This window comes from Mobula birostris, chromosome 6 (genome assembly GCF_030028105.1).
Source record: "Mobula birostris isolate sMobBir1 chromosome 6, sMobBir1.hap1, whole genome shotgun sequence".
Lineage (NCBI taxonomy): Eukaryota > Metazoa > Chordata > Chondrichthyes > Myliobatiformes > Myliobatidae > Mobula > Mobula birostris.
The window spans coordinates 164,179,707-164,207,126 of NC_092375.1; the positions used below are offsets into that span (position 1 = coordinate 164,179,707).

The 27,420-nt window shown below is 42.2% G+C and overlaps 1 protein-coding gene across 3 annotated transcripts in view; it reads left to right on the plus strand.

The window, feature by feature from the left end:
- Positions 1-27,420, plus strand: part of znf385b (zinc finger protein 385B) — a 307,211-nt gene that overhangs the window by 120,156 nt on the left and 159,635 nt on the right. The window contains exon 1 of one of the 3 annotated variants that reach the window (XM_072259630.1): positions 15,991-16,145. The exons of the other annotated variants lie outside the window; for them this stretch is intronic. Coding sequence (XP_072115731.1) covers positions 16,100-16,145 — 46 coding nt within the window. The 5' untranslated portion in view covers positions 15,991-16,099. Of the gene's footprint in view, positions 1-15,990; positions 16,146-27,420 lie in introns of those variants that run through there. 3 annotated transcript variants of the gene reach the window in all.

Below are 27,420 nucleotides of genomic sequence, written 5' to 3' on the forward strand. Positions count from 1 at the left end.
GTGAATATACTACATTAAACTGAAGTAAGAATGAATTAGTTCTTCATGTGGGAATGTCTGGGACCTTAGATGGTGGGACTGGAGAGGTTTCATCCTTTGCAGTTGGTCTGGAAGGTGTCATTGGAAGAAGAATGTATATTGGTGGAGACCGAAGATTGAACTTGGGCATGCAAGCTGTAGTTGAGGGAAGGTTCCTATACAAATATTGAAAGGTGGGGAAGGGAGAATGCATCTCATTAAAGATATCAGAAAATGTGGAACATGTGAAAGCTGGTAGGGTGGAAAGTAAATATGGAAAGTCCTATCCTATTCTGAGATGAAGGTGACCTTTGCCTTTATTTTCCCAATTCCATCTCTTCTCTTCTACCCTCCATACCAGTGCTTCCAATGTGTTTTCTTGACCAGGGATTCTCAAACAGTGAGAAACAAAGAAAATTGATCATTGTTAGAATGAATAGACAATACATTTTAAAAGGCATTTGTGAACTGTACACTTTCTTGGGTGAATTTTCTGGCTGTAGTAAAACTTAAGATTTATTGTTCATTGTACACTCATACTACCTCTTGTTGAGTTGAAGGTTGAAACTGTATCTTCTACAAGTCTGACAACATTCCTGCTCTGTGACTTCCTAAAATGGACTAATTTTCTTCTTTTCTTTGTGCACAATAACCTGATTTGTTGTCTCTGGCATCTTTTCAGCTGACTCTGGCCTCTGGGACCTTTAGAGTTTGGTATATAGATAAGTTTGGTATGTGAGCTTTGTATTTTTGTTGCCTCTGGCACCTTTAGCTCTTGGTATGAGTACTTTGCACTAAAGTGGACTTTTTGTTTTAACTGTGTCTTCTTTTTAAAATGTGTACTACTTGTGTTTAATTCATTTTTTTTTAATTGTGAATACTGCTTATATGATGTGGTGTGCCTGTGATGCTGCTGCAAGTTTTCCTTGTCATTTGTGCATGCAGTACATGCTCTCGTGTCCATGACACAAAATTCAACTTTGACTTTAACTCAACTTTGAGCAAACATTACAATCATCTGCGGAATAAGAAAACAATGTAATAAATCCCCACATTTCGATGGTCTTAGTCATAAGGTCTCTATCATTTATTGATTGGAATCTTATGGGTTAGATCTTGGTGGATAAATCTCAGGCTTGCATTCATGCAATATCAAGCACAGAGGTCCTGGACTCAGTGTCAGATTCAGAGCACTGAATTTGTCCATCTATTTTTTGACCAGATTCCACATGAAGTCCTTGTTGAGGTATCTGCAAGGTCAGATAAACAGGATATAGAACCTCATTGTCTTCCATGGGGATTGTCGGACTATTGATTAGGAGGCAAAAGGAAAGGCAAGTTAATTTCAATCCAGTATTTGGCTTTTGTTTAATATCTTTAAGAGCGTAAGACATAGGAGCAGGATTAGGCTATTCGGCCCATCGAGTCTACTCTGCTAATTATTTATTAATTATAGTTTTTTTTACAAATTAAAAGTATTTAAATTTCAATGTCATGTCAATCTCAGAACATACATTTTAAAACTGTTAAAATGTCATCCATCACTAGAGTTGGCAAAGTTGAGGAATGGACATTGTTAGGGGCAGGCTGCTGGCTGCACTGGTTGAGTCAGGCCCTGTCAGACTCTGACAAACTTTGGGCCCGAGGTGAGCGCCCAGCCAGCTGAATATGAACATGAAGCAAGAAGGTTCATTGAGCTTGGAGAACCCTTAATAAGAGGGGAAATTAGCTCAGTAAGCTGCGTTTAATGAATTTTTGATGAATGGCAGCACAGTCAAAAACCTGGCAAACTGATTCTTCAGCTTATTGTTACAAGTGTGATTTTTAAAAAATCTGGTACGCATTGGACTTTGGTGTGGTACTGGCAGATTATCCAGAATACTGAATAATATTGTTATTAATATTCCAGCCACATATTTAATTCAATGATTTTCAGACATTATAGAGTAGTATAATGAATTTTCCAGTGAACCCGCTAGATTTGACAGGAATGTAGGAAAAGGAACCCAAGAGAGTTTCAAGGCATCATGGGATGCATCACCTAGTGAGCCAGGCGCCAAGCCATCAGAATTTCAGGATAGTAAAATAGCATATTACCAGAGATTTACTGTAGTATTTTTTTGTTAATTCTGTTACTCAGAATTCAAATAGAACAATGAGAGATATTATGACACAACCTTGTCATGGTTTGGAGGCTTGCGTGCCTCCATGACCCGGTGAGCTTTGTTGGCTGGAGTCGGGGATTTATGCTGTGGCTCTTGGTAAGGTCACCAATGCTAAACAGGTCAAAGGGTAGACAACAGGCTAAGAATAGTCCACCAGCCCTCCATGTTCAGGGGTGCAGTTCAAGGCTAACAGCCTTGACTGGTAAAACAAAACTGTTATGGAAACCGAGAGGAAGCTACTGGCATGATGAAGGAAGCCCTGAGCACTGCCAGAGGTGGAGGACCTTCATTGCTGCCCTAAGTGCCAGCCTTGCCCTACACTCTAGAAGGAACATGCTTACTTGGAGCTCTCACTATCTCACTTTTAAAAAATGCTCCACTTGCCAAAGCTCCCTTTGCTGCAAACAGTCTGCTCCAATCAACCTTTGCAAGCTGTTGTCTAATACCATCAATATTCTCATTGTCCCACTGTGGAACTGCAGACCAGTTCTGCCCCTTTCCATAACAATTTTAAAACTTATAGAGCTATGGTCATTTGTTCCAAAATGTTTCCCCCACTGTCACCTCAGTCAGTTGCCCTGCCATTTGCCCTCTTCCTAGTTGGGCTCATCAATATTGCATGAGGAAATTGTCCTAAAAACCTAAACAAATTGCATCCCATTTAAGCCCAGCCTATGGAAAGTTGAAATCCCTTACTATGACAACTCTTATTACTCCAACAACTCCTGTGACTGTTTGGGCATGTAAATCAACTCCCAAAGAAATGATCATACCCTTTATATTTCTCAGCTCCACCCACTAAGCCTCACTGAATGATCCTTCAGTAACCTTATCCCTGACTCACGCAGTGATCAAAAAAGTAAACTTCCACGCTGCATTTAATTTCATTTAATCCATTTCTGACACCTCCCTTCCCTTTCTTGATCTCTCTATCTCCATCTCTGGAGACAAACTGTTGACCGACAACTTCTATAAACCTACCAATTCCCATGGTTATTTTGACTATACCTCTTTCCACTCTGTCTCCTGTAAAAATGATATTTCCTTTTCTCAATTCCTTTGTCTCTGCTGCATTTGTTCCCATGTTGCCATTTTCCATTCCGGGATATCAGAGATGTCCTCCTTCTTTAATGAATGGGGTTTCCCGTCCTGCACTATTGATGCTGCCCTCAATCACATCTCCTCCATTTCCCGAACATCCACACTCACCCTATCTTTCTGCTGTCTTAACAGTGATAGAGTTCCTCTTGTCACCTACCACCTCTTGACCTTCTGCATCCAACATATCATCCTCTGCAAATTCCACTATTTCCAAAGGGAGCTTACCTCCACCCTCTCTCCCCTTTCCACAGGGATTGCTCCCTCCATGATTCCCTTGTCCATTCATCTCTCCCCACTAATCACCCTCCTGGCACTTATCCTTGCAAGTGGCCTAAATGCTGCATCTGCCGATTCACCTCCTCCCTCACCTCCATTCAGGGCTCCAATAGTCCTTACAGGTGAGGGAACACTTCACCGGCAAATTAGCTGGGGTCGTCTATTGCAGCCTCCTCTGCATTAGTAAAACCAGTCATAAATTGGGGGACCACTTGGTCAAGCACCTCTGCTTCATCCACCAAAAGCAGAACTTCCCAGTACCAAACATGTTAATTTCAATTCCCATTTCCATTCTGATATGTTGGTCCATGGCCACCTCTTGGGCCAAGATGAGGCCACACACACCCGAGTGGAGGAGTAACACCTTGTATTCCATTTGAGTAGCCTCCAACCGATGGCATAAGTATTGATTTCTCCTTCCGGTAAAAAAAATTCATCCTCCCTCCCCTCTTCTTTTGTTCCCAACTCTGTCATCTTACCTCTTCTCACCTGCCCATCATCTCCCCATGGTGCCTCTCCTCCTTCCCTTTCTCCTATGGTCCACTCTCCTCTCCTACAGGCTCTGTCCTTTCCAGCCCTTTAACTTTCCTACCCACCTGACTTCTTCTGTCATCCAGCTATCCTCCTTCTCCTCCTCCCGCCTTTTTATTCTGCCATCTTCCCCCTTCCTTTCCAGTCCCGAAGAAGGGTCTCATCCTGAAACAGCGACTGCTTGTTCATTTCCATAGATGTTGCCCGACCTGCTGAGTTCCTCCAGCATTTTGTGTGTGTACTTTGGATCTCCAGCATTGGCAGACTTTCTCGTGTTTTTGATTTGCAACTCCCTCTCCTGGCTTTTCTCCTGCTCTGTCTCCTCTATCCATGTTTCTGTAACGGCTTTTATTTTCCACTTCTGTGTCTGAATTCATCTGCCTTGCCTGTCAAATCTCTTCGAGTGAAATAAATACAATCGCATCCAATCAACTTCAAAGTTCAAAGTAAACATTTTCAATTACTTGTATATGTTACCATATACATACTGCCTTGAGGTTAATTTTCTTGCAGTCATTGACAGGAAAACAGAAATACAATTGAATTTTACAAAAAACTATACATAACCAGACAAAGACTGGCAAACAACCAATATGCGAACGATGACAGAGTGCAGACATAAAAAACAGTGAAAGTAGTCCTTGAAAGTGAATCTGTAGGTTCAGAGAATCAGTTCAGAGTAGTGATGAATGAAATTATCTTCACTGGTTTGCGAGCCTGATGATCCTTGATCACTGGCGTGCTCTTGCCTTTCTTGTCAATTCAGCTTGCTGTTGTTGATCACTATATCACTTTCCAGCCTCTCATTTACCCCACTGTGGCTTAAGATCCCACCCCCTGTCAACCTATCCTAAACTCACTTTGGTACCTATAGCAAACCTCTCTGCCAGGGTGTTGGTCCCCCTCCAGTTGAGGTGCAGCCTGTACTCTTGTACTGATCACCTCTGCCCCAGAAGAGATTACAGTGTTTTAAAAATCTGAATCGCTCCTCCCTGCACCAGTTCTTAAGCTGCGCACTCGTCTGTCGTATCCTCCTATTGTAACCCTCAACAGAACGTGGTATGCAAGTAATCGAGGGACGATTACCCTTGAGATTCTGCTTTTTCACTTCTTTCCTAGCTCCATGTATTCACTCTGCAAGTCCTCATCACTTATTCTACCGCTGTCATTTGTGACTTCTGGCTGGAAAATCTCCTGCAGCCACGCGAAGACACTGTGGACCTTGACGCCAGGGAGTCGACAAACCATCTTGAGGTCTGGTTTGCAGCCTTCATATAACAGTACACAATGTCAGTTAGGCGATTAGTCATAGTCATACTTTATTGATCCCGGGGGAAATTGGTTTTCATTACAGTTGCACCATAAATATATAGTAATAGAACCATAAATAGTTAAATAGTAATATGTAAATTATGCCAGTAAATTATGAAATAAGTCCAGGAGCAGCCTATTGGCTCAGGGTGTCTGACCCTCCAAGGGAGGAGTTGTAAAGTTTGATGGCCACAGGCAGGAATGACTTTCTATGACGCTCTGTGCTGCATCTCGGTAGAATGAGTCTCTGGCTGAATGTACTCCTGTGCCCACCCAGTACATTATGTAGTGGATGGGAGACATTGACCAAGATGGCATGCAACTTAGACAGCATCCTCTTTTCAGACACCACCGTGAGAGAGTCCATTTCCATTCCCACAACATCACTGGCCTTACGGATGAGTTTGTTGATTCTGTTGGTGTCTATTACCCTCAGCCTGCTGCCCCAGCACACAACAGCAAACATGATCGCACTGGCCACCACAGACTCGTAGAACATCCTCAGCATCATCCGGCAGATGTTAAAGGACCTCAGTCTCCTCAGGAAATAGAGACGGCTCTGACCCTTCTTGTAGACAGCCTCAGTGTTCTTTGACCAGCCCAGTTTATTGTCAATTCATATCCTCAGGTATATTACAGCTCTCTTAACTACAAACATTTGTAAATTACAGGAAAGATGTAACTGAACTGCACGGGGTGAAGATAATATTTATAAAGACCTTGCTTGGATTGGTAAATTGTAGCTGCGAGGAAAGGTTGGGCAAACTAAGGTTGTTTTCTTTGGAACCCAAGATTAAGGAGAATGAGGTACATAAAATAATAAGGGATCTACATGGATTAAGTTCGAAGATCCTATTTTCCTTAACAGAGGGGTCAAAAGTCAGGAGACATAGATTAACAGTAAGTGAGGAAGATGATTAGACAGGAAATGAGGAAGCATTATGTCAGAAGTTTTCCATAACTTCTATGAGCTGGATGAATGAAGCATTAGTAATAAACAAAAATATGGAATTTGCAGGACAGAGATATGTCACTCAGTATTACCAATCAAGGAAGGCTGTTCATATTGCATACAAGCCTTCTTGCAGTTGATACTTTTCATTATCATTGTAACTTATTTTACAGGCCTGGCAAATTGTGATATCACTGACAGGAATTGATTAACATCAGACTTCAGTTACATTCTCCAGATTCTTGACAGTAGAAGCAAATAGACTCAGTAGCCACTTTATTAGGTATACCTTTCTAGTACTGGGTAAGACCATGCTGCTGTAGCCCACTCACTTCAAGGTTCGATGTGTTGTGCATTCAGAGAGGCTCTTCTACACAGCACTGTTGTAATGTGTGGCTGTTTGAGTTACTGTCGTTTTCCTGTCAGCTTGAACCAGTCTGCCATTCTCCTCTGACCTTTCCCATTAAACAAGGTGCTATCACCCACAGTACTGCCACTCACCGGATGTTTTACTTTGCTTCTCGCTCCATTCTAGAGACTGCCGTGCGTGAAATTCCAGGAGATCAGCAGTTTGTGAGATACTCAAACCACACTTTCTGGCACCAACAATCTTTCCACAGTCAAAGTCACTTAGATCACATGACTTCCGCCATTCTGACTTTTAGCCTGAAAGGCAACTGACCTTCTTGACCATGTCTGCATGCCTTCATGTGCTGAGTTGCTGCCACATGATTGTCTGATTAGATATTTGTATTAATGAGCAGGTGTACAGGAGTACCTAATAAAGTGGCTACTGAGTGTATATTGCATTTAAATTAAGTTTTTAAGCCATCTCATAATTATACCTACATATATGTCCTGCAAATCTCAGTGACTTGCATCATCAAGCTCTTTTGAAGAGAAATGTGTGTAATGCAGTAAGTAAAGAATTAGAAGACATAAAGTAAGGCAGAAAATGATACAAAATTCAAATGAAGTATACTTTAGAAAGAAATTGAAAATAGTGGAAAGAGCCTGCAATACTCATTGCAATAAAGTTGTGCGCATCAAAGGTCAGAATTAGAAAATTGAAATTAGTGGGATGTAATCTTAGAAGTGTTGAATGTGAGTCCACAAAAAGGATGGAAGTTTTAATTAAATAGCTTGAAAGACAGAGAGCCTATTAAGTTTGGTAAAGAAAGGATGGCATTGTAGAGATACGTCTCTACCTAAGGAGGTATAAGGCGCTCTTTCCCTCTGCTAGCCTGCAGGTCACCCTCGGGCAAGGTTTAGCACTTGCTTAGCCCCCCCGCCCACCCCACCCCCTGATCAGGGTCATGTGAAGCCACGGGAGCAGGCAGTGGATGGTCGTATGAGCAGCCGGTGCAGATCACAAGTCCTGATTATGTGGCCACTGATGCTGGCAGACAATCTCTGAAGAGTATTGATAATGGCCAGGTCACCCTTCTTGTAACGACACTGTCCAGAAGAAGGCGATGACAAACCATTCTGGAGGTTTGCCAAGAACAGTCAAGATCATGGAGACCATCGTACAACACGGCACATAATGACAATGATAATGAAAGAAAGGATAATTTTCAAAAAGGCACTGTTTAAATAAAATAGCTTATGCTGAAGTTTATTTGAGACGAATCTCAGGAAGCCTGTGAACTTGGGCATTGGATCCTGATTGGCAGTAAATTGGGAGATGTGGGTTTGGTCACCATGTGCATCGGAATTGAACCACGATTATTGATAACACTGCTGAGGTACAGCGGGTAAAAGTGGTGAATTTTTGGGATACTCTAGAAACGATAACAGGGATGTAGAAAGATGAGCTAATATTGTAGTGCTCCATTTATTAAAATAAGCAGGAACAGAAAATGGAATGAATAGTGTTTTGACTGCAGTTGAGAGACTGTGTAGGAAGATGCCATTTCCCATGGGAAAGGTGAAAAGCACAAAGAAGGAAGGTAACACTGAGGATCCCAGGGTAGAAACAAGTTTGTTTAAAATGAGTGGCAAGCAGTTGTATGGAATGAGTTGCAGGAGGGTGAAAGAATAAGCTTGACAGTAAGTAAGTGATTACGGGGAAGGAGTAATAAAGAAGCTTAGAGTGATTAGGAGCAAATAGGGTCACAGTGTGGAAGGAGGTAATTGCATAGTCTCATGAGCACAGTGTTGAAGGTAGGTTAATATGGCTAGTAAGGGTATGACTGCATCAAAGAATGATTAAGAAATAATCTAGTGTTTTAATTAACTTTCAGTATTGTTAATATTATCATAAGACAGTAAAATGGTTGTGGAGAAGCAAATGTAGTGATTGTGTTCAGTAGGGTCAAGAATGGATGAGCAAAGGGTCTCTCGCAGTCATTTTATGTGTCTGAAATCCCCCAGTCCAAAGGAATCAGGTTGATTCCTGTTATTGGACATGTTTGGGAAGCTGGGAGTGGAGTGGCTGTTGCACTGTGGAGATAAGTGTATTGTATGCAGAAGTAAGTGAGTTTGGTTGAATGTTTCAAAAGCTTGGTCATGAAGCATATCAACTCCTGCCTGATGAGTGACCTGGATTTGCTCCAACTTGTCACAACAGGTCAACAGCAGATGCTATTTTATTAGCTCTTCACCCAGCTTTGGAGCACCTGGACAATAAAGATGCATACAGTAGAATAGGATGCTTTTCAATGAATACAGCTCAGCATTCGGCACTATCATCCCCTCAGCACTCATCAACAGGCTCCAAGACCTAGCCCTTGGTGTCTACCTGTATAACTAGATCCTCAATTTCTTCACTAGCAGACCCCATTATGGATTGGCAATGACATCTGCTCCACATCCATTGTCAGCACAGATGCACCCTCTGCTCGACTCACTTAAGACGTATGATTGTGTGACAAAGTAGAGCTGCAATGCCAGATTTAAGTTTGCTGATGACCCTACTGTGGTTGGCTGAATATAATGTGATGATGAATCAGCATACAGGAGGGAGATTGAAAATCTGGCTGAGTGATGCCATAACAACAACCTCTCACTCAACGTCAGCAAAACCAAAGAGCTGATTATTGGCAACAGAAGGAAGAAGCCAAAAGGTCTATAAACCAGTGCTCATTGGGAAATGGAAGTGGAGAGGATCACTAGCTTTAAATTCCTTGGCGTTGGCATATCAGAAGATCTGACCTGGGACCAGCACCTCAATGTCATCTAAAGAAGATACAACAGGCTTGGAAGGTTGCCTAATTTTATTTGATAAATTTGTATTTCTTTTTATATTATAAATGCATGTAGGAAAACAATCTCAGGGTTGTATATGGTAATATGTATGTACTTTGGTAATAAATTTACTTTGAACTTTGCTGTGAGAGCATAGCTGAAGCAAATCTGTATCTTGTATGACATTTTTTTTGATGTTGCTCTAATTATCTCCATTTGCTCACCAGCAGAAGGGACACTGGATACTAGGACTACAGTGACATTGCAGTATCAAATTTTGCCAAGGCTTTAATAACAGGACAGAATTGCACCACCGTTATCTTTCATTGCTCTATAATTTAGACTGCCAAGCATGCGTGTGTTCAAAAAACCAGGTTCCTTAAATATACCAGGTTCCTTAAAGGTGTGATAGTTTTTCCATTCATGAGTAACAAATGTATCATAGAGTGGTCGAGCGTCTCAAAATGTAAAATTTAGTTTGAGAGCTTCCAATAAAAGTTGTTATTTATATGCTGTGTGGAGTGAATAAATTATTCACTGGCACTTGAATGCTGCTAGCTACAGGCCATACTGGGATTAGCACAACTCATCTATAGTGATGATTTGGCATTTTTCAGGAATCATTGCTCTTAAGGGGAAATTATGCTAACACCTTTATAAGTATAGCCCCAAAGTCATCAGCTGTCATTTCACTCAAAAATGACATTTTCAGTGAATTGTTTTGCCTGTCCCTAATGCATCAAAACACCTTGAAGTACTGTACACAATTAAAAATGTTTTTGAAACGGGGTAAGCAGCTGTCTACAATTAGGATATCATGTCAGTACTGAGGAATTTTGGGTCCGATCAGGAGGAAAGGAACATTCTGGCCAAAGTCTCTGCTCTGATTTGTCTCTGAGTATGTGTATTTTATATTTCATTTTAAATGTTGAGAGCTTTCTTTTAATATTAATCTTCCAGTAAAAGTGTGCATAGAACATCCAGACTTGCTGAAGAAAGAAAACTTGTACATGCTTTTACATAGATATATTGCATTATCTTTTTAACATATTCACACAACAGTGCACTTTTTCAAGATGCACAGTTGGTGAAACATTTGCATGACTTCATCAGAGCAGGATGGCTTTAAGAAAGTACGTGAAAACAAGTCTTTTCCAAAAACAAACTTCACAAGCACCCTGAATCATCTCAGTGCAATGTTACAGCGACTCATAGGCATTGATGACCAATGTGGGAATAGACAACTGCATTCAAATGCAATGCATTATATTTGGAGTAAAACCAGATGAAAGAAGAGGTGCCAAGAAGATAATGAGCGGCACTAGTCGCAGCTGACATTATACCAATAGGTCTTGACTGTCCCTAACTGTTAGAGCAGTGGTCCCCAGCCTCCGGGCCGCGGACCAATACCGGGCCGCAAAGAATGCAGTGGTGCAGCAGTAGCTGGAACACACCCAGCACGTCTTTAAGAAAAAAAGCCGAAATAAACAAGCTAATTAATTACGTTTAGCTTGTTTATTTTGGCTTTTTCCTTAAAGATGTGCTGGGTGCATTCCGGCTGCCACTGCACTGCTGCATTCTTCGCGGCCCGGAGGTTGGGGACCACTGTGTTAGAGGATGTTAGCCTGAACATGTTATGTTTTGGAACTACAAAACATCAAAAAAATTCAAAGGAAAGCACTGGAGTCCAAAATGGGGGTCTAACATTGAGTTTACTTTAAGTGAGACCTGCCTATGCATCAAGTGGTAGCGTGTTGACATATGCAATTAACGTATTTTTACAGATAACCTGTAATTAGTTGTTTAAATGAACAAGAATGCTTAATCAAACAATATGTGTACAAGATTACGCAAGTACAGGTTTCCCCCGCTATCCAAAATGGTTCGTAAGCCAGAATATCGTAAAGCGAAGAAGCAATTACCTATTATTTAAATGGGAAAAATTTGTGCGCGTTCTCAGACCCAAAAATAACCTACTAAATCATGCAAAATAACACATAAAACCTAAAATAACGGTAACATATAGTAAAAGTAGGAATGATATGATGGCAATACAGAGGGACCTGAAAGCCAGGATCAGGGAGGCTAAAGACAGGTACAGGAGGAAGCTTGAGTGGAAACTCCAGCAGAACAACGTGAGAGGGATCTGGAGGGGGATGAGGACCATCACTGGGTTCCGGCAAACTAGCAACAGAGGAGCTGAAGGCAGTGTGGACAGGGCCAACGAACTTAACCTGTTCTTTAACAGATTTGACATTGTGGCCCCTGCCCATCCCCCACATGAGTCATCTGTTGTCGGCCCCCAACCAACATACATTCCACTCTCCCCTCCTAGCCCTCTTCACAGCCCCCCACCCTGCTCTCATGACTATACCCCTTTCCCACACGAAACCACCATGGTGGGCTTCACAGCTAAACAGGTGAGAAGACATCTGAAACGTCTCAACCCAAGCAAGGCTGGAGGACCGGATGGTGTCAGTATCAGGGTGCTCAAAGCCTGTGCCCCTCAGCTATGTGGAGTACTTCGCCGTGTCTTCAACCTGACCCTGATGTTCCGGAGGGTTCCTGTACTGTGGAAGACGTCCTGCCTCGTCCCTGTGCCGAAGACACCATGCCCCAGTGGCCTCAATGACTACAGACCGGTGGCATTGACCTCCCAATCATGAAGACCCTGGAGAGACTTGTTCTGGAGCTGCTCCGGCCTATGGTCAGGCCACACTTAGATCCCCTCCAGTTCGCCTATCAGCCCCGACTAGGAGTTGAGGATGCCATCGTCTACCTGCTGAACCATGTCTACGCCCACCTGGACAAACCAGCGAGCACTGTGAGGGTCATGTTTTTTGACTTCTCCAGTGCGTTCAACGCCATCCGCCCTGCTCTGCTAGGGGAGAAGTTGACAGCGATGCAGGTGGATGCTTTCCTGGTGTCATGGATTCTTGATTACCTGACTGGCAGACCACAGTACGTGTGCTTGCAACACTGTGTGTCCGACAGAGTGATCAACAGCACTGGGGCTCCACAGGGGACTGTCTTGTCTCCCTTTCTCTTCACCATTTACACCTCGGACTTCAACTACTGCACGGAGTCTTGTCATCTTCAGAGGTTTTCTGATGACTCTGCCATAGTTGGATGCATCAACATGGGAGATGAGGCTGAGTACAGGGCTACAGTAGGAAACTTTGTCACATGGTGTGAGCAGAATTATCTGCAGCTTAATGTGAAAAAGACTAAGGAGCTGGTGGTAGATCTGAGGAGAGCTAAGGTACCGGTGACCCCTGTTTCCATCCAGGGCATCAGTGTGGACATGGTGGAGGATTACAAATACCTGGGAATACGAATTGACAATAAACTGGACTGGTCAAAGAACACTGAGACAAGAAGGGTCAGAGCCGTCTCTATTTCCTGAGGAGACTGAAGTCCTTTAATATCTACCGGATGATGCTGAGGATGTTCTACGAGTCTGTGGTGGCTAGTGCTATCATGTTTGCTGTTGTGCGCTGGGGCAGCAGGCTGAGGGTAGCAGACACCAACAGAATCAACAAACTCATTCGTAAAGCCAGTGATGTTGTGGGGATGGAACTGGACTCTCTCACGGTGGTGTCTGAAAAGAGGATGCTGTCTAAGTTGCATGCCATCTTGGACAATGTCTCCCATCCACTACATAATGTACTGGGTGTACACAGGAGTACATTTAGCCAGAGACTCATTCCACCGAGATGCAACACAGAGCGTCATAGGAAGTCATTCCTGCCTGTGGCCATCAAACTTTACAACTCCTCCCTTGGAGGGTCAGACACCCTGAGCCGATAGGCTGGTCCTGGACTTATTTCATAATTTACTGGCATAATTGTCATATTGCTATTTAACTATTTATGGTTTTATTACTATTTAATTATTTATGGTGCAACCGTGATGAAAACCAATTTCCCCCGGGATCAATAAAGTATGACAATGACTATAAATACATAGCCTATATAAATTAGAAATACTTCTCTACAATGATTGCCTGCACTGTTTTCCGTAGCAGAAATCTCACGCAAGCGCTCTCCAGTAACCTTTAAGCTATGAAGCTGCCAAATCAAACCAAATAACACATTAAAATACACAGCCTATATAAAGTAGAAATAATGTATGTACAATGTAGTTTCACTTACCGGAATTGGGACAGCGCTGAGCACGCTGACGATGGTGTGTTAGGCTGAGTCGGAGGTTGGGGCGGTGCAGTGGCCCCCACCTTCCGGGCAGCGAACCGATACCGATCCGCGAAGCATGCAGGAGTACAGCAGTGGCCGGGAGGCACCCAACACATCTTTAAGAAAACAACCGAAATAAACAAGCTAATTAATTAGGTGTCGCCCGGCACGTAAATGTCGGCCTAGATCAGAGGCAATTGCCGGTTACATAGAGCAAGTGAAATCGGTAATCGCTTCTGATCTGGGCCGACATTTACGTGCCGGGCAGCATCTAATTAATTAGCTTGTTTATTTCAGCTTTTTTCTTAAAGACGTGCTGGGTGCCTCCCGGCTACCACTGCATTCTCTGCGAATCGCTATCTGTCCGTGGCCTGGGGCTTGGGGTGGTGGGACACTAAGATCTCGATTGTTATCCTTTCCTCTTCCAATTGCATCAGCTCTTCATCTATCAGTTCTTGGTCATGGGATGCCAAAACCTCTTCAACATCATCTTCATCAACTTCCACAAGCCAAACTCACTTTGTCCTTACTTTGCTCACCACGATTGAAACGCTTAATTATGTCTAGTTTTACGCTAAGTGCAACACCCTTACGAGCTCTTTTAGGCTTTTCCGATACCTTAGAAGTCATCTTGCAAATGGCTGCTCACAGGCACGTGTTTAAGCAAATCCGGCGAGAATGCCGTTCTGAATCTCGGGGAGAGTGGCTGCTCAGGGCGCGCGCTGCTTTTTTTTCGCACGCTGCTTTTTTCGTAACAGTGAAAACACCTTCTGTTAGCGAAAACAGGGAACTAATGAAGGTCACGAAAGTGAGGTTTCGTAAAGCGAAAGTTCAAAAAGCGGGGACACCTGTATTATTGAAATATTGAATACACAACAGAACAGATTCCACACATGAGCAGGATGAAATTTCTCTAGTTTTGTCATGTGTTGCAATGATATCTACAAGTAATCTAAACACAAGAAACCTGATGAAGGGTCTTGACCCGAAACGTTGACTGTTTACTCTTTTCCATTGGTGCTACCTGGCTTGCTGAGTTCCTCCAGCATTTTGCATGTATTGCCCTGCAAGTAATCTCTAATGTGGGCCAAGAACTACCACAGGCTGACAATATGACCCTTACACCCTCACGATTTTTGTCTCTGACGTATTCTACTGCTGCATCCGTTAACATCAGTTTGTCTAATGCTGCCAGCTTTTTTTCTACAGGGTATCAGAGACAATGGTCAGTATTAAATTTCACTCTATTGCTTTATTTGAGACAGTACAGATAGCTATCAATTGCTGCCATATGGTTAACCGGTTGACAACCTGTGGTCGTTCTCTGCCACAGTCCTGGGCTCCGTATGCAATCACTTATCCTGTTCACATTGCATAGTCTGGTGTCAATGTAGCAGCTGCCTGACACGTCGGAAAGTTGATGAGAGGCATATGGATGGCATTGTTGGTTAGTGCCTTGCTTTGGGGCACTGGTCGTGGAGGCAGATTCTATTCAGTCCGAAAAATAAGGAGGCCAATGCCAATCAACGACTTAAACAAAGCAATATATTCTGTGAATGTTTGTACTATACCTGTGTGGTAGTCGAATTACAAACAAGAGAAAATCTGCAGATGCTGGAAATCAAAGTAGCACACACAAAATGCTGGAGGAACTCAGCAGGCCGGACAGCATCGATGGAAAAAAGTAAACAGTCCTCATCAGGTCCTTATAAAGGGTCCCAGCACGAAACATCGACTGTACTCTTTTCCATAGGTGCTGCCTGGCTGGCTGAGTTCCTCCAGCACTTTCTGTGTAATACCCATGTGGTAGTCAGTTTGGTGGGGAGGTCAGAATATCGGAGCAGAATGCTACTCTCTGTAAACTGGAGGGGCCTTTCACCTGCTCTTTCCCCTTCATGCTGGTATGAAAAGCAACCTCCCAGAGACTGTGATCTCTAAGCTAATTGGTTTCCTCATATTATTTTCCACCTTGTCATACATATGGAGAAATATTATTGAGCTGTTCTAAAGTTACCTGAGCCCATAAACGAAGAAGCACTAAGATAGTTACATTTGTTGTTTGTGAATGAAGTTGTGTTTCAAGGTTAAAAATAAATATATTTAGATTGCATAGTTGGAATATTTTGAGAGGAAGTCATATTAGGTTGTATTTGACTGGCAGTTATGACGTCAGGGATGCAGTCAAGTTTCCCACCCACCTGAGATCAGGTTTCGCACATCAGCAGCAATAATTAGACCTTGGCGGCAATTACCTTCTCTTTGTCTAACCTTACCCTAGCGCACTGTTTCCTAGCATCCACCTTTACACAGAGATACGTCGCAGCAATGGAAAGGAATTCTGACTGCAGAAGTCTGAGCTTTTGATGCTTCCGGATAGAAACAGTCTGTTGGATACATTTACCATGCAAGGTATGTTTCATGCAAGATGCTGCAGTTAAAAATTCTTGATATCAGGCATGAACCATACTTGGAAGTGGTTGCTGCAGGAATATTACTTATAAACTTTCAACCACAGTAAATTGAAGGCAAGTTTTTAGATATATCAAGATGTAAGCTTTCACTGAAACCTAGCTCGGCTGGAGATTTGTAACTTAAAGAACTGAAAAGTAGCATTACTGTGCATAGCAACAAGTTTGAACTAGTCCAGGGTATGTTATAACAGAGCTGACGTACCATACTGTATGCTTATGAAGCAATTCTTAATTTGTAACAAACTTCCTCAGTATGTACAGTGGTATTTTTTTGAACTTTCATTTTCAAACTTAAAAATATACAAGTGTTTTCATACAAGTATCAGACAGAGTCTGCGTTTCATTTTTATATTGGTTTTCTTCCAACTATCTAGTTTCACAGTCATGCATGATTTGCATTTGCAGAATATTCTATGAATCTATTTTATTGTAAAACTGGTAGCATTACAACTGAGAAGATGTATAGAACTGCTGTGAATACGATCAGTACTTATAGATGTTTACGAGGTACTTGACATTATTCTGTAATTTTATGAAGAAAAATTTTTGTTAAAGTTTAAACTTTGAGGTATAATGTTTATCTGTTATCTTGACAGAGATCGGACAAATTCAGTCCATCCGTTTACTCTGGTGCTGACCCCAGTTAATTCTTTATTTCAGCAATTCTGGAAGAGTCCTATTTGGGGTTCTCAACTGTGTCAGAAAATTGGTGTAGGGAAGGGAGGAGAATGGGTGCTATATCTATATCTATATCCCATAATCAACATTTTATTTTTCTGGAAGTAGTGGACTGGCTTTTTAGAAAATAATTTCCCCTTATTGCAACGTGATGGAGCTACGTTGGAATGCAGTGATGTCTATAGAAAATTTTTCATTTCAAGTCCTGGACAAATATTAAGCTGCAATGTTTAGTAAAAGGGAAGTGGCATGCAAATATGTTTTTCAAATCATTAATATGAGAACTTACTGAGAACCGTGATGTGGATGTCAATTTTAAAGTTGCAGCAAAAATTATAAAAGGATTTACTAAATTAGATGGTCATTTAACTGAACACTAGCATATATTTTATGTATTATGTTCTGAAAGAAAAGTTAATTTACTTTTTTTCAGGAAACATCAGTTTGAAAAGATAAGACCACAGGGCCTGGCATGCTCAGTAGCAACCTCCAGTTCCAAATATCTCCTCTGTTAATTTAGCTGCAAATCCATTCTGTTTTAATTGAACTGTGCACAAGTGCTTCAGGATATCAGGTCTTGTATTTGTTTATATACATTTCCTGATGTCTGACGTTGTACTGTGTCCTGATCTGTCTTAAAAGATTGCTATGGAGCAACCGTATTGCAAATAGTTTTCTTAAATCCCACAAGCACATACATTTTTCTCAAATGTTCCTTCTCAAAGTTTTAAAAAAGATAACAATTTTTGTCAACCTAAGTTTGGCCTCAAACTTTATGGTGATTAAGTATTTCTCATGCATCTTGGTATTCGAGATGCAGTTGGACAACTCCATGTATTTTTATAGAAAGCAGTAGATAGTGGAACTATCACTGATTCCTGTGGCACTCAGTTCACCCCCATACAAAGCTGGACTTTGCACTAAGCCCAATTTTCGACATTCAGCATTTAACATATTAACCATGTGATCCAACCCAAAGTTGGGTTAGTTGCTTTTTCATGTGTGACAGATGGCTGCCTAAAACAGCAATAACTTTTCATGCAGAATGCAGGGTTGAGCAATGTAAGTGGATTTCCTTTCACATTGTTCTCATTGTGGAATCTCAAGTAGTCAACCTTCTTTACATGTAATGTGATCACAATTATTATTCCTAACTGTGGTACAATTTTAAATAGAGAAATCTAATTATGTTAGGCTTTACAAGCATTTCCAGTTCATATTCTGCCTCTCTGAACAATTTGTGTACATTTTTATAGCTTCACTTATTCTTCTCTAACTTTCTTCACTTTTAGAAATGTGTGGTGGAATCCTTATTTCTATTTATTTATTTAGTTGTGTGTGGGCACGCGGCCACAAGTGGTTAAGGCATTCGACTAGCGACCTGAAGGTCGTGAGTTCGAGCCATAGCCGAGGGAATGTGTTGTGTCCTTGAGCAAGGCACATAACCACACATTGCTCTGCGACGACACTGGTGCCAAACTGTATCGGCCCTTGCCCTTCCCTTTGACTTGCAGCATGGGCAACTGCTGGTCTTCCATACAACCTTGCCCAGGCCTGTGCCCTGGAGAGTGAAGACTTTCCAGGTGCAGATTCATGGTCTCGCAAGACTAATGGATGCCTTTTAATGTTAATTTATTTTAGTTTATTGTCTGATGAAGCTAATTAGGCAACATTTATTCCTCTCCATAAGCGAAGGGTCGTAGGGGTGCTGACTCACAGCTCCTGTCACCTGGGTTTGATCCTGACCTCTGGTGCTCGCCATCTGAAGATTGCACATTCTCTGTCATTGGATATGTTTCCTCTCGTGCTCTGGTTCCTTTCCACATCGCTAAAATGTACAAGTTTGGTCACTGTTCTGCTCCGAATATGTAGGTGTGAGGTAGATCTGGCAAGGAACTGATGGGGACGTGAGGAAAACAAAATGGGTTTGTGTAGGAGTGGGTTGATGGTAAACATGGCCCAGGTGGGCAAATGGCCTCTTACTGTGCCATGTGGCCCTTTCTCACTAATCTGGCATATTTCGTGGAAGGTTCTTAAAAAAAAAATTCATTTGAGAGCAAATTAAACACTTATTACTACATTGTTGTGGATTTTTTTACCCTTTCCTTATTGCTATGAAATGTATTTGCGGAGATCGAGCACATGGTAGGCCCTTGCAGCCCCTTGAGCCGCATTGCCCAGCAGTCCCCGATTTAAGGCACAGACAAGAGAGAATCTGCAGATGCTGGAAATCCAAAGCAACACACACAAAATGCTGAAGGAACTCAGCAGACCAGGCAGCATCTATGGAAAAGAGTACAGTCAACGTTTCGGCCCGAGACCCTTCGGCAGGACTGGAGAAAAAAAAAAGATATGGAGTGGGTTGAAGAGGTGAGGGAGGGGAGAGAGAGAGACTCAAGGTGATAGGAGAAACCCTGAAGTAAGTATCTGGGAAGTTGACTGGTGAAAGAGATACCGGGCTGGAGAAGGGGGAGTCTGATAGGTGGGGATAGAAGGCCATGGATGAAAGAAAAGGGAGGAGGAGCTCCAGAGGGAGGTGATGGGCAGGCAAGGAGATGAGGTGAAAGAGGGAAAAGGAGGATGGGGGGAGCAGAGTGGCGCATTACTGGAAGTTCAAGAAATCGATGTTTATGCCATCAGGTTGGAGGCTACTCAAGACGGAATATAAGGTGTTGTTCCTCCAACCAGAGTGTGGCCTCATCATGACAGTAGAGGAGGCCATGAATAACCCTAGCCTAATCGCAGGACAATTTACACTGACCAATTAACCTACCAATTGCTTTGTCTTTGGACTGTGGGAGGAAGCCAGAGCACCCGGAGGAAACCCACGCAGTACAAACTCCTTACTGACAGCGGCAGGAATTGAACGTGGATCACTCGCACTGTAAAGCGTTGTGCCAACCACTACGCTACCGTGCTACCCTACCCTACAAAACTATTCTTATTTTGTAAAAAAAATCTTAATTTTAAGGTTGTATCTGGGTATTGTTGTGTTTCATTGAGTTGTTGCAAATTGTGAAATTTGTGCAGATCTGCTTACGCAGAACATAGTTATTCTGCTTCAGAGTTAACATTAACTCCACATCCACTGTCCTATTTGGTTAAAGTTTTGTGAAAAGAAAGATAATTACATTGTTATGACAATGTGTGAGTGACTGAAGACTGGAGATGGTAGATATAAAAAGTCTTTATTCATCAAGAGAGACAGATAATCTGGAGGAGACTTACTGAAGTACTGTCTCCTGGTAGAAGCACAGAGGAATCTCTCTGAACAGAATGTACATTGAGCTTTTATACTCTTAAGGTCAAAGATAACAGCAGGTAATTTAATCCAAGTTCATTACCTACAAGGACAGCATTTACAAACGTTTGTATTTCAATAATTTGGGTGGAGGAAAATGATTTCATATTTACAATAAAGACACATCTTTTAACTGACAAGGTATCTATGAATATGCAAATACATTGCAGGACAAAGTCATTTACCTGGATGGTCTAAAATCTTCTAAGAACAGAAACCCCAGCCACACAAAATTTGTGTTATGGGGGCTGAATCTGTGTACGTAAATATGTAGAGAACAGACATATCTATGCCCATGTTTGATGTGCTAAATGACAAAATAAATCTGGTCTGGTATCTTCTTTGATCTCTATTACAATGGTGCAAAATAACTTTTTGGAAGTTGTCTGATGTCTGGTTTGATGTAGACCAATTAAGTAGCCTGGTGTGTCTCATTTGGCTTACACAATTCTCTTATGGTCCTGTCTGTATACGTTATTGCTTGACTTCTGTTTGCAAAGCTGTCCTATTAATCTTAAAACTGATTACTGCGTGCAGTTTATATTACAAGGATTTTGGAGATCAGTTCTTATTTTCATTATTACCAACTAACAATCCCTAACATTTATCATCCCTAAAGGTGAGATTTTAAAAGTTAATTTATTTCTGAAATAATGAAAAAAAACTCATCAAATGTCTTTGGCATACCAAGAGGGATGTCCTTCCAATACTTCGCTACCTTGGCTATACTAGATCCTGGGTTACATAGTCTGCCTTATATTCATTCATTTTTTGGAAAGATATAAAATATTGTATAGATTAAATAATACCCACTTTTACTTTCACTACTTACATAATTGAAAAATAATATTTGGTATAGGAACAGAAGAATAAAAACAGGAAAAAAAGTCAACAACTAACTTAAAAAGTTATCCAAGCTCTTATCCATCTGCCTTTGGTCTGGTTCTTTAAAAGAACAGCTTTGTAGAATAATAAAACCTCAATAGTAAGTATACCTCTTTGGATACCGTTGGGAGGCGTGGGGACACAACCTACCACAGAGAGGCCACCATGAGCAGGTCTCTGGCACTGAGTCTGACTCTATGGGACAGGAGGGAAAGAGGGAAGAAGAGGTGAGCTGTGGTGATAGGGGATTCATTGGTTAGGGGAACAGAAAAGAGGTTCTTTAGACAGGAATGAGCTTCCTGGATGGTTTGTTGCCTCCGGGGTGCCAGGGTCAGGGATATCTCAGATTGAGTCCTTAGCATTCTGAAGTGGAGGGTGAACAGCCAGAGGTCGTGGTCCATGTCGGTACCAATGACATGGATAGGGTAGGTGACGAGGACCTGCACAGTGAATTTAGGGAGTTTGGTGCTAAGTTAAAGGGCTGAGCCTCCAGAAATGTGATCTCAGGATTGCTACCTGTGCCACGTGCTAGTGAGGCCAGAAATAGGAAGATCATACAGTATAACACGGGGCTAAGGAGATGGTGCAGGAGTGTGGGCTTCAGATCTTTGGATCCTTGGACTCTCTTCCAAGGAAGGTGGAACCTGTATAGAAGGGACTGTTTGCACCTGAATTAGAGGGGAACGAATATCCTAATGGGAAGATTTACCAATGCTGCGGGTGGGGGGGAAGGAGGATGTTAAATTAGAGTTGCAGGGCAATGGGAACCAGAGTGCCAGAACAGTTATTGGGGTGGCTCTGGAGAAAGATGTTGTCAAGCCTGCAGAGAAGGTCAGGAATCAAAAGATTGAGCATGGTGGGACTGTTGTCCTGAATTATGTATATTTCAGTGCAAGGATTATTATAGGAAAGGTGGATGAGCTTAGGGCGTGGATCAACATATGGAATTATGACATTGTAGACTTTAATGAGACTGGGTTGCAGGAATGACAGCTGAATGTTCTGGGGTTCTGTTGTTTTAGACATGATAGAGCGGGAGGGATTTAGGGGAGGGGTGGCGTTACTAGTCAGGGGAAGTGTCACAACAGTGCTCATTCAGGACAGACTGGAGAGCTCATCTAGTGAGGCTTTACGGGTAGAAATGAGGAATAAAAATGGTATGATCACTTTAATGGAATTAAATTAAAGACCACTCAATAGTCCAGTGCATTTAGAGGAGCAAATTTGTAGAGATTGCAGACTGTTGTGATAGTAGGTGATTTTAACTTTCCACACATTGACTGGGACTCCCATACTGTAAAGGGCTGGAAGGGAAATAGTTTGTCAATTGTGTTCAGGAAAGTTTCCTTAGTCAGTCCATGGAAGTCCCATATAGAGAGTGTATGATACTAAATCTCCTGTGATCATAATGCTATTAGTTTCAATTTAATTATGGAAAGGGATGGGTCTGATCCTCGGGTGTCAGAAAAAGTCTGGCAAGTGTGGATTGGGACAGGTTGTTTTCTGGCAAAGATGTACTTGTTAATTGGGAGGCCTTCAAAGTGAAATTTTGAGTTGAGTTTGTATGTTCCTGGCAGAATAAAAGGCAAAGGTAGCAGGTCTAAGGAACCCTGGTCTTGGTGTGTGTGTGTGTGTGTGTGTGTGTGTGTGTGAGAGAGAGAGAGAGAGAAATGTCACTCTCTGTCTCTCATATCAGTTCAGTGCTGAGGTGAATGAAGTTACTCATGTTGGGTTAAGTAGTCTGATGATTGAGGGGTAATAACTGTTCCTGAACCTGATGGTGTGCGGCCCAAGGCTCCTGTATCTGCTTCCCAATGGCGGCAATGAGAAAAGAGCATAGCCTGGATGATGGGAGTCCTGGATGAGGAAGGCTACTTTCTCCAGACTGCGCTCCTTGTAGGTGTGCTCAATCCTAGGGAGGGCTTTACCTGTGATGTCCTGGGCTGCAACCACCAGATTTTGTAGGCTTTTCTATTTTTGGGAATTGGTGTTTCCATACTAGGCTTTGGTGCAACCAGTCAGGATACACCCCACAGAAATCTATAGAAGTTTGTCAAAGTTTTAGATGATATGTCGAATCTTCGCAAACTTTTAAGGAGTAGAGGTGCTGCTGTGCTTTCTTCGTAATTGCACTTACATGTTGAGCCCAGGTCCTCTGAATTGGTAACACCGAGGAACTTAAAGTTACTGTCTTCTTCTCCTCGCCCCCCCCACCCTCCCTCTTCCTCTCAGCCTCCCTTCCCCTCCCTCTCCCTCTATTTTAGATGATGCCTACTTAGTTGTATGTGGCATCTGGATGTCATTGGCAAGGCTGCCATTTACTGCCCATCAGTAATGCAAATGCTTGTGAAGGCAGCATTGCCCTGATTTATTGGACAATAGCAGTTCACCTTTACCTTCTTGGTGTCAAAGGTTGTATGTTTCTAAGGATCTGTCACAGAAGTCTTGAGGGCAATTGCAGTGTTTTTTTATATGTGCTGGTGTGAAGGGGGTGAGAGTTTGTGATGCTGGACAAAGGGCAGAGATGGGAGTGGCAGGGTGCTTTGTCCTTGATGGTGCCTAGCTTCTTGAGTGCCATTGGAACTCACCCAGGCAAGTGGTGAGTGTTCCATCAGACTCCTATTTCATAGCTGGAGAGGAGGAAGTGGCACTTGGGTAAATTAATCAGAACAGTACATTCTCTGACCTGTTTGTCTCTTGTGCTCTTTCTCAAAAATACCATGGTAGTGCCACTATAACAAAATTATATAGTTTTTAAACACTTCTTGTGACTCATTAAGTTGATAGCTCAGTCTTAATTTGTCCAATGTTAGATTAGTCGTATGAGCCGGTAGGAATTTCACTTTGTCAGAATTTATCAAGAATCTATGTAATCACCTCTTGAAACAAGAAAGCCATATCCATTGTGAGAATGTAATAACTAAAATATTGCAGATACCTGGAAAAATCAGCAGTAACAGAACATTGCATTCGCAATGGCTGTAGGATTGACTTTGACGTCACAAAGCTACTGTGCCGTACCAATGGATTTTGGGATCACCTGGTAAAGGAAGCCATTGAGATGTAACTAGAGGAAAAGAATTTTAACAAAAATGAAGGTCTCGCTCTAAGTAAGAACTGGAATTTGATTGTAAACAAGGTGGGAGAGCAGAACCCTGATTGGATGAGGACTAACCAATCAGGAAGGATGGACTGTGGGGGTACAAACACCACCAGACTAGACATGTCCAGACATCATCCCGGATGAAGATGGCTGAGTTTGTCATTGAAACTTCGGTTATAATCGATACCAGTACCCAATTGGAAGCCCAAGGAGAGTTTATAAAGTTTTTAACATCTAAAAGCAGGAATATGCCACTGAAAGGTGGTCTCTTCGAGATGAAATAGTTGTATATTTAATAATTCATCAGAATAGTAATTAGTGCTAGGTCTTAGAAAGTATGGCTCTTACAGCTGGGAAGAAACTTTATCAGAAATATGATGTTCTAGATCAAGTAATAACACACAAGGGATAGGGGTGGGATCAGAGTTACTTTTTCTTTGGGAAGTCTATGTTCAGTTGATGAATGTTATGTTATGATCTCCTCCACCCAAACTGCCAGGAGATTGTAGTGACCATTAAGTTAAAAGCTAGCAACTCCATACTGCACATGGTGCTACCTAAAGCAGTAATCATCTTAGATTTGCAGAGTGCTGTACTAATGCTCTGTTATTAGTCAGTAATATTTAAATCAGTCACTGGAGGCTCTCTGCAAGGAGTTCCAGAATTTTTTTATAATTATGTTTCAGTGGCATTAGAATATCCCATTTTAAGTGGAGGTGTGAACAAGCAATTGAGTGCTAAAGGCAAGGTTCAAGTACTTGCAGATGTGTTCAGTCAAAAGTGATGAATAGATGCATCATTTTGGCTTCCTCCTGAGATTTCTACCATTGCAGAAGCTAATTTTCAATCAATATGATTCACTCCAAGTGATGTCAAGAAAAAGCTGAGAGCACTGGACATAGCCAAAGTGTACAGTACCTGACAACACCCCAGCTGTAGTGGAGACGACTTTTGTTCCAGAACTAGTTCTCCAGCTTGTTATTCCAGTGCAGTTACAATAGAGGCATCCGTATGACAATGTGGAAAATTGCTCAGATACCTGTTCACAGACGTAGGACAAATCCAATCTGGCTTACTACTGCATAGTCAGAAAGCTTTCGATCCTCAGCACAGTGATGGAAAGTGTTGTGCATCACTTTCTGCCATCAACTTGTTTGCTAGTACCCAGTTTAGTTTTGTTGCAGGTAGAAAATGGCTGTGGTTGTTGAAGATCAAACAACCTCCAGCACATCTCTCAAGAGTTCTTCAGGCTAGTGTTGTATGTCCAACCATTTGCTTCAACTTCTTCATCAATGATCTTGGTTTAGTTCATCAGGTCAGAGGTAGTGATCTTTTGCCATCACCATCACCAGCTCCCTCACCAACAACATGCTTGGGGTTACCATTGACCAGAAACTTGACTGGACCAGCCACATCAATATCGTGGTTACAAGAGCAGATTGTATTCTGTGGAAATCGGCACATCTTCTGACATCACAGCAATTTTCAAGGAAAAAGTCAAGGATGAGATTAAATTTCCTCTGTGTGCCTGAATGAGTGCAATTTTAACAACTTTCAAGAAGTTTCATACCAATCAGGGCAACGTACCGTATCCCACTTGATCGCTACTCCATCAAGCATTCTAACCATTCATTCCTTCCATTTTAAATACTAAGGTTGGGTGAGACTAGAACTAGAGGTTATAGGTTAAGGGTGAAAGGTAGAAATTTAAAGGAAACCTGAGGGGAAAGTTCTTCACTTATTGGATGGTCCAAGTGTGTAACAAGCTACCAGTGGATGTGGGATTGATTTCAACACTTCAGAGAAGTTTGGATAAGTACATGGATGGGAAGGGTATGGAGTCCAGGTGTGGGTCGATGCTATTAGACAGGATAACAGTGTAACATGGACTACTTGGACCAAATGGCCTCTGTTTGTGCTGTGTGCCCTGTTCCTCCATGACAAATCTGTAAGCTTGACCAGCTGGAAGGGGATTCAGCAATGGGAATTCATTTTTGGTTTTGCATCCTTGACCTCTCAACCCAACAGCATTGTGAGGAGACCATTAGGAGAAGTATTTAAAGAGTGGGCAAAAGGGCGTTTACGATGGATGATAAAGGCTGATTTATACTTCTGCGTTAAATGGACGCCGTAACCTACGCAAGTGGCCTACATGCCTATACTTGTACGTTTCTGTGTCTGCGTCGCTCTGCAATTCGGGCACGTCGCACATGCGCACACACCTGCCCATGCAAGGCTTCATGGTCATGATAGTCTTTCTCGGGGTAAACAAGTTTAAAGTGCTTTTTCGTAAAAGCGAAATGTGTCCTCCATAATTTCAGAGGTCTGTAAAGCTTTATGGAAAGCATTACAGCCAGAGTTCCTTCCCTGCCCTTCAGTTGCCCAATGGGAAGCTATTGCAGCATAGGAGGAAATGCGATGCTACCAAGCGGACCAATCACAGTTGTTGCGGTCTGCGTTGCTGCGACGCGTAGTTACATTTTGGGAGAGGTGCGCATCAGGCTACGGTGTAGGGATCCACGTAGGCTCTGCGTAGGGTTCACGGCTACGCCGTACCTACGGCATCGATTTGACGCAGAAGTATAAATCAGCCTTAAGTGCTAACTTTGTCTATAAAGCCCAGATCTTGAAAAATAAATAAGCTGTACCTTTTCACGCTCCAAAACATGCTCTGAATCATTATTGAGCTGGAGACACCTGCTTTGACTTGTGGGACTATTTGCATTAAATCAATGTGAAGTCTTGACTGATATTTAGCAATGATTTGTCAGATTTCATCAGAGCCCCATAAACATGTGTAAATCAGGGCCACTTATCTGAATAGTTGTGTAAGGTGAGTCTTGTATTTAGTCGTCAGGCAGAAGCCAGCCTTGGGTGGAAGTGTTTCTGTCCTTGCATCACTTCTCCAATCATGACCTGGAAATCTTACACGTCCTGCAATTGAACTGATTGTCAGCCTGCAATTCCCAGGTCTATCTGGTCTAAGTATCCTAAAGTTAGCAAGTTGTTCCTGGAAATGTTTGTAAAAGAGAGAGCTCTGAAAATAGATCAAGCATCTCCAAAGTAGCAGTAAAACGGACGATGCTGAGGATGTTCTACGAGTCTGTGGTGGCCAGTGCTATCATGTTTGCTGTTGTGTGCTGGGGCAGCAGGCTAAGGGTAGCAGACACCAACAGAATCAACAAACTCATTCCAGTGATGTTGTGGGGATGGAACTGGACTCTCTGACAGTGGTGTCTGAAAAGA